The sequence below is a fragment of the Pongo pygmaeus genome, chromosome 1 (genome assembly GCF_028885625.2).
Source record: "Pongo pygmaeus isolate AG05252 chromosome 1, NHGRI_mPonPyg2-v2.0_pri, whole genome shotgun sequence".
Lineage (NCBI taxonomy): Eukaryota > Metazoa > Chordata > Mammalia > Primates > Hominidae > Pongo > Pongo pygmaeus.
This window is the reverse complement of record NC_072373.2, coordinates 229057353-229065406: the sequence shown is the minus strand read 5'-3', so window position 1 is coordinate 229065406 and position 8054 is coordinate 229057353. Positions and strand designations below refer to the sequence as shown.

The 8054-nt window shown below is 60.9% G+C and overlaps 1 protein-coding gene across 1 annotated transcript in view; it reads left to right on the top strand.

Moving 5' to 3' along the window:
* Positions 1–481: 481 nt before the first annotated feature.
* PRKCZ (protein kinase C zeta) overlaps positions 482–8054 on the top strand; it is a 136379-nt gene continuing 128806 nt past the window's right edge. The window contains exons 1-3 of the mRNA XM_054444169.2: positions 482–772; positions 5560–5681; positions 6605–6694. Of these exons, the coding sequence (XP_054300144.1) occupies positions 702–772; positions 5560–5681; positions 6605–6694 (283 nt within the window). The 5' untranslated portion in view covers positions 482–701. The remainder of the gene's footprint in view (positions 773–5559; positions 5682–6604; positions 6695–8054) is intronic.

Here is an 8054-nt window from a genome sequence, read left to right as displayed (position 1 = left end):
AGCGGGGGCTGGGGCCCAGAGAACCCGAGTCCGGACCCTCCCGTCCGTGACCCTGGCCAGGTTCCCGCTCCTCGCAGCTTCAGTCCGCATGTGTGAGATGTCAGAGGACCCCTGGACGGCGGGGCCCTCGGGCTGGCAGCGCGCGCCGCAGGAGTTTCGATTCGGAGGGTCTGGGCTAGGGCCGAGGACTCGCGTTTCCAGCGAGTTCCCGGGGCGCCCCTCGGTCCCCCAGGCCGGGGCCCCTCTGGTTGCCGGGCAGAGCCGCGCCGCGCGCGGTCCCATTGGCGCAGGTGCGCCGCGCCCCGCCCGACAGGTAGCCCCCCCCCCCGCCCCGCGCCTCGCCATTGGGCCGCGGCCGGGGTCCCCCGAGGATTGGCCCAGGTGGCGGCCCCGCCTCGCCCTCATTGGCCGCAGGTGCCACCGCCCGCCCCGGGACCGCCCGCCCCGCGGATTGGCCGCCGGCTCCACCTCGGTCCGCCATGTTCGGACACCGCCCCCCGCCCCCGCCGGACGGTCCCGCCCCGCGCGCCCCCCGCTCCCGCCCCGCGCGCCGCTGGAGTTCCGCGGAGTTGAGCGGGTCGGCGCCGTCGGTCCTGAGTGCTGCCTTCCGCGTTCCGCCGCGGCCCTACCTGGCGCCCCCGCCCCGCGCCATGGCCGGAGCTCCCGGGGCGCAGCGCTGACCGCGGCCGGGGGAGCGCGCCATGCCCAGCAGGACCGGCCCCAAGATGGAAGGGAGCGGCGGCCGCGTCCGCCTCAAGGCGCATTACGGGGGGTGAGCGGCGGAGAGGGCGGGGAGCGGCGCGGGTGAGGCAGGGAGGGCGGGGAGGGCGCAGCCGTCGGGGCTCCTGCGCCAGGGGGAGGGAGGGAAGGGGCGGCGAGGTCGCTGCGGGCCCGGGGCTGTCGCGGGAGGTCCTCGGTCCCCGCCCGTGAGCGTCACCCGCGGACACCTCGTGGGCAGCGCGGGCTCCTTCCCCGAGACCGGGTTTCCCTGGGGTCGGCCCCGCGCCGCGAGCTCCTCCGCCCGGTCACTGTGGTTGACGTTTTCGCTGGAAAGTTGGGCGGGGACATTCCGGCGGCAAACCTGTAAGGACTGAAAGTTTTCATCAAGTTGTGAAAACTCCTGGCGGGTTTCTTAAAATCAGCGTTTCCTAAACGTTCTCCACGTTTACCCGGCCGGGGGTCTCGCTTTAGCGAAAATCCGGAGACCCGGGGCGCGGGCGCGGTGGCTCCAATGCAGCCCCCGGCAGGGCTCGGGGCGGTCGGTCGGGGACAGGGGTTTCTGGAGGCGACGGCGGGGCCGAGACTGACCCTGGAGCTTGCGTCGCACCCGCCTCCCGGAGGCCCTTGCCTGGCTGTGGGAGGGGGCGCGGTCAGGGGCCGGAGCCGAGGGGTCCTGGACGCTTGGCCGCCGCCTCGGGGCAGCGCTGGTGGGGTTGGCGGGGGCTGCACCAGGTGGCCGGGCTCACAGGCACAGCGGAGAGGTCGCTGTCCCCCGAAGTGTGGGCGGTGGAGAAGGGAGGACCCGTGGGATTGTTTTTCCACCTGCGCGCGTCTCCAGGAGCCCCGAACTGGGATCTCCCCTCCCGCGAGGGTGGCTGCTGCTGCGGAGAGAGAGGGGAGTGGAATGCGGGCTCCGGACTTGCACTGGCTGGTCCTTGGGATCTCGAAAAGCTGCTCCTGCCCCTGTGCGTCCTCACTTCCCGCGGTGGCAACCTGAGCCCCAGAGGCAGGGACTGCCGGCAGGGTTAGGCGGTTGGCATCTTCCCCGGGCCACGTCCTCTCAGGACAGTGCCCCGGGGGTCTCTATGGTTCCCTGCGAGTCTAAGCAGGTTCAGCTCCTTGTGAACCTTGTCTTGGGGTCTCGGGTCAGCCATCTGGGGCTGCTTGGCCCCGGGTTTGTTGAGGAGGCTCAGTTGTCTCTTCTTTGGGAAGGTTGGGGCCTCTGCAGCTCCCCTCTGGCAAGCACCTGGAACCTTCAGGGTGCAGTGGGGGCGGGTTTGGTGCCAGAACCAGAAAAAAGGGATTTCTGCGGGACTGACCGTCCAGCCCTACGCGAAGAGGTAGGGCAGCCATGTCTTTTGGCCTGGAGGTCAGCAGATTAAAACTTGGTATGGTTGAGGTCCTGGCTATTGGACTTTCCCAGGGACCTGGGCTTGCTGTCTCCTTCCCAGCCTGGAACCACCACACTGGGCAACAGGTGATGGTGCGGAGGTCAGGGGAGTCCTGCGAGAGGGAGGTCCACACCCGCGGGGCTGCAGGGGCCCAGAACCTCCTGCATTCCGGCGTCCAATTCCTGGGACCAAGGCTCGGAGGCAATGCCACTGGAGTTCTGGACCGCCCCGTCCTCCCTCTGCCCTGCTTCGGCCCCTGGGAGCACTTTGGTGGTGGGGCGGGTGTAATTCCACCCGGTGACTCTGGTTTCCCAGGCTGGAGAGACCAGGCTCCCACCCCTTCCTCTTCCCTCCCTTCCCGGACTCTCTCCCCTCTCTCCCCACCCCTTCCTCTTCCTCCCTCCTTCCCTGTTGTTTTCCCTCCTCTTCCCGCTCTCCCCTCTCTCCCTTCCCTGCCACACCTCTTCCTTCACCTTCCTCCCCCTTCTAGGGCATGTCTCCCCTCTGGCTCTTCCCTGCTCCTGCCATTCCATCTCTCCTCTCTCCCCTCCCAGGTCCTTCCCCCTCTCTGCTGCAGAGTGTGAAGTACCCTTCTCTCCGTTCTGGCTCCTTGTCCCTCTGGGCACCCGGTGCCTCTCTTAGAGGACTGGCTGTGGGGTGGGACACTCAGGCCTTAGGGCAATGACGCAGTTCCAGAAAGCGGCTGTCAGGATGAGTACTGGGTTATTGAAAGCCCTAGAAACTCTGTCCCTGGGGTGAGACTCTGCTGTCCGTGGGGGTAGCTGAGCGTGGACACGTGGAAGACTAGTCTTTAGAAAAAGGAAGAGCACTTCAGTCACCCCCATGGGGCATGGCCACCCCGTCATCCTTGCCTGTCCTCCCAGGGCCCTCTGAGCACACTTGAGATCCAATCTTCGCCCCCCCACCCCACCCCCTGTGGGCCTGAGGGGTCCCCAGGGAGTCCCAGGTGGCCTGGGCCAGGCTCCCAGGCTGAGCCTCAGATGCCCGCTCTTCTAGGGCCACAAACACTGGTGCTGGCTCTTCCTTCTTCCAGCTCAGACTTTTTTTTTTTTTTTGAGATGGAGTCTTGCTCTGTTGCCCAGGCTGCAGTGGTGTGGTCTCGGCTCACTGCATCCTCCACCTCCCGGGTTCAAGCGATTCTCCTGCCTCAGCCTCCCTAGTATCTAGGACTACAGACGCCTGCCACCACGCCCGGTTAATTTTTTGTAGTTTTAGTAGAGATGAGGTTTCACTTTGTTGGCCAGGCTGGTCTCGAACCCCTGACCTCGTGATCCGCCCGCCTTGGCCTCCCAAAGCGCTGGGATTAAAGGCGTGAGCCACCACACCTGGCCCAGCTCAGACAACTTTTGTGTTCAGGGAGCTTCTGTGTGCAAAGCCCAGGGCTTGGTGCTGAGGCCCACAGAGACGCAAGAGGCCAGGGCGGGTGGTAGCTCAGGGCTTGGTGCTGGGCCCTGCTGAGACGCAGGAGTCTCTCCTGGGTGGCCCAGCTGGCTGCTGGGTGCTGGGTCCTGGACGCCCCTGCTAAGGGGAACAGAGCAGCTGTTTGATTCAGATTTGGGATAGGGTTGGAGGTGGTGGCCCGACACTTCCCAAGCCCTGGGGTTTTACTGGAGCCACCCACCTGGCCTCTAGATTGGCAGGAAACTGGCTTCCACTGGAGGCAGGACTGTAGGGGGAGGGGCATGGGGCAGGAAGAGGTCAAAGGTGAAGTGATAGCCGACTCCCACTCTGGAGTTCCTGGTGGTCGGACTGTTGGATGCCAGGTCAGGCAGCAGGCATGGATGTCAGCTTGGGGCGACCCCAGGGTGATGGGTGTGTGACCCCTCCATTCCTTACTTTCTTAATCTGCCATGATGCTGTGGGCTGTGGCGAAGACCAGCCAGGTTGGTTCTTGTGGGGTGCTCGGGCACTGGGGGCACGTGCTGGGTGGCCAGTTCCAGCAGGAAGGGGTGGGTAGCTGGGGCGTCTGTCCCCCAGCCCCAGGTGGCCCAGGGTGACTGGGTGAGGCCTGTGGGGCAGGTGGGCCCTGGACCGCTGTGCCAGGGCCACGGCTGTGGACGGATCCTGTGTTCTGTTTGCACTGGAGTTCTTGTCTGGGACGAGAACTTTGTTTCTTGAAACTTGTCTGATGAATTCGGATAATCTTGATGGGGAGCCAGCAGTGTCAGCGAAGAGCAGAGCCTGTATCTCTGTGGTTTGGGCCGTCTCACACCCCTCAGGCTTCTTTTTATAGGCCCTGTGCTCTTGCCCCGCGCTCTTGTGGGTGTCAGAAAGCTGTAGATGTTTCTGAAATTTCAGTGTGTTCACAAGAGTGTGATTCCCGCTCTGAGTTTCAGGAAACACCAGCTGGGCCCTGTGGTGGTCCCTCCCCTCCACGCAGGGTGAGACCAGCTCTTGCTCAGTGCAGGAGGTGATGGGGGGACCTCGGGTCCCTATCAGCAGGGAAGCGCCAGCCTTCAAAGGGTGCCTGGGAGTCCCTGAGCTTCCCCAGCCCCCAGAGTTCAGGTCCTGTCTGAGGCTGAAAAGATAAAACACACTGACTCTGTGTGACTCGGTTTTAAAAAAAAAATCTGCCTGGGCTTCTGTCGTAGCTGCAGCAACGGACCCAGTTACCACTCCAGGGTCTAAAGAGCGGCCTTTCATTATGGAATTATTTAATCCCCCGCCCCTTCACCGCTGGCACCGTGGAGGTCTTGGGGCAGGTCTGACTGGTTTCCTTTACCTTACCGAAGCTGGCGGCCTGCACCGACCTGGCTCGTGTCCACCCTGGGGTCACCCACGTTTGGGTGAACTTGAACGGATGCCCGACCAGGTACCGTTGCCGGGCCTCCCACAAGAGGGGACTTTCTTTTCTCCCATTTTGACCTCATTCTTTCCAGCCAGATAGCTCGCACTTTTTTCTCTGTGCAAGGAAGTTGATGGTGGTCTTTTTTTTTTTTTTTTTTTTTGAGACGGAGTCTCCCTCTGTCGCCCAGGCTGGAGTGCAGTGGCACGATCTTGGCTCACTGCAAGATCCACCTCCTGGGTTCACGCCCTTCTCCCACCTCAGCCTCCCGAGTAGCTGGGACTACAGGCGCTCGCCACCGCGCCCGGCTATTTTTTTGTATTTTTAGTAGAGACAGGGTTTCACCGTGTTAGCCAGGATGATCTCGATCTCCTGACCTCGTGATCCACCTGCCTCGGCCTCCCAAAGTGCTGGGATTACAGGTGTGAGCCACTGTGCCTGGCAGTGATGGTCATTTTTTAAACTATGGTTATGGTTAATGGTTCTCTTTTGTGTGTGTGTGTGTGTGAGGATAGGGCTGTCATATTGTCTTTGGGGAAAGTTTCATTTATCTAATCAATGATTTGGTTAATTGGTAATGATTTTTTAATTTGATTCAAATATGCCCCATGGTAACAGATGCCCATGTCCCCTCTGCCCCAGGGACATCTTCATCACCAGCGTGGACGCCGCCACGACCTTCGAGGAGCTCTGCGAGGAAGTGAGAGACATGTGTCGTCTGCACCAGCAGCACCCGCTCACCCTCAAGTGGGTGGACAGTGAAGGTAGCCCTTGTTCCATGTCGGCCAGAATCCTCAGCCTCAGGGGACTTCGCCAGGGAAGCCTCTGTGTGCGGAGTGTGCTCAGCCTCTTCTGTGGGGAGACTTAAAACCGTGGAATTAAACTTGTTGGAGCCAACTTTTCCCCAGTGGGGATGGTGGGAAAGAGGTTGGCCGCAGATGCTTAACGAGGACCTGGGCCCAGATGCCCCTAGGAAGGGCTCTGGTCTTGAAGTGCCTGCAGGGGGTCTTCCTGCCTCACCCTGGGCAGGTCCTCACCTCTTCCTCTGACCTCCTTTCTCATGTCCTGGCCTTTTTCAGTAGGTGCTTCTGGAAGGATGGGCTCTTCATATTCTAGGGACCATGGGGAGGGCGCATGCAGCCAGGGCCTGCCGTGTCCACCTCCTCTCTCTTAGACACACATCCTGAAAAACAAGGGGATTGGGAGACGTCCAGAGAGACCCCTTTCTCCCAGGGACTGGTGGGCAGCTGTTGGCCAAGGACACAGCCATGCAGGTGGAGCCTGATGCCGCCCCCGTTGGGTTGGGTACAGCCCTGCAGGGCCCGGGTTCTGTACACCTCCATGTCCCTTTCCAGCCATAGAGGACAAGCAGCTTTCCCTCCCCCCAGGACTGACCTCAGGAGAGTGTCCTCAGCCCCACTCACTGCTTAGCCCTCCAAGTGGTGCCCAGGGCTGCAGGTGCACTGACTTCCCTTCCCGGGTGGCTCTGACGCAGCACCAGGGGCCAGGGGACTCCCTAGTGTAGACGGCCATCCTTGGACCTCCCAACCCTGCCAGGAGGTGGCCGATCTGAGCAGCGGGACTTTGCCCCCTACCAGACCCTTGTCTGGTGTGCCAAGTGGGCCCTTCACAGCCCCCTTTGCCTCGGGCCTTCAGCGACGTCAGCACTGTCTCCTGCCCCACCCAGGTGACCCTTGCACGGTATCCTCCCAGATGGAGCTGGAAGAGGCTTTCCGCCTGGCCCGTCAGTGCAGGGACGAAGGCCTCATCATTCATGGTTAGTGGCGGGGTCTGTGGTGGGCAGCTCCGGGGGGCTGTTCCTGGCTGTGGGTGTCTGCCAGACCAGCTGGGGGATTTAAAATGGTTTAAAATCCTATGATGCCAGAGAATTTAGGGATGTCTAATATAATGCCATTTGGGTTTTTTTTCCTTGACTTTTTTTTTTTTGAAATGGAGTCTTGCTGTTTTGCCCAGGCTGGAGTGCAGTGGCGCAGTCTCAGCTCACTGCAAGCTCCGCCTCCCGGGTTCACGCCGTTCTCCTGCCTCAGCCTCCTGAGTAGCTGGGACTACAGGCACCCGCCACCACACCCGGCTAATTTTTTTGTATTTTTTGTAGAGACGGGGTTTCACCGTGTTAGCCAGGATGGTCTCAGTCTCCTGACCTCGTGATCTGCCCGCCTCGGCCTCCCAAAGTGCTGGGATTACAGATGTGAGCCACCACGCCCGGCCTTTTCTTTGACATTTTATTAACTCAAATGAAAACTGCTCTTACAAAGAACCTGTAAACCGCTCAGAGGCTCCAGTGGCCAGCGTAGGGCCTGTGGCGCATGTGGACAGAGGGGACAGCCCCACCAGCCACCTCACCTGCCCGGTGCCCCCTGGGTCCGGCTCCAGGCTCACAGCTGTCCTCAGCTTTAAGTTCAAAGCCCCGTGATGAGCTGACGCATGGCAGATGTGACTTGTGATCATTTCCACTTTGTCTTTAGGTGGGCATAGGCTCCTCCCTGGTATTGCTGGGGGTCTGCAGGGCGTCTGGGGCCTGCGAATGTGGTTCCAGCGCTGTGGCCAGCCAGCCACATCTTTGTGTCCATTTCTGGCGTAGCTTGGGCTCCTTGCCAGGCGTCTGGCCATGGACGATTGAGTCCAAGATGGGACCAAAGCTCGAAACCACCCATGGTTTTCTGACAGATCCATCAGTCTCCTGGATACGGGGCTACTGGGTTACAACACTTAATTTTCGTAGCCCTTTATATCAATGTGGCTTTAACTTTAAAGAGTAGGCCGGGTGCGGTGGCTCACAACTGTAATCCCAGCACTTTGGGAGGTCGAGGTGGGAGGGTCACTTCAGTCCAGGAGTTCAAGACCAACCTGGGCAACATAGTGAGACCCCCATCTCTCCAAAATTTGTTTTGTTTTGTTTTGTTTTTTTGAGACAGAGTCTGGCTCTGTCCCCAGGCTGGAGTGCAGTGGCACTATCTGTGCTCACTGCAACCTCCACCTCCCAGATATAAGCGATTGTCCTGCCTCAGCCTCCCGAGTAGCTGGGACTACAGGAGTGTGCCAGCACGCCTGGCTAATTTTTTTTTTTTTTAGATGAAGTCTCGCTCTGTCGCCCAGGCTGGAGTGCAGTGGCGTGA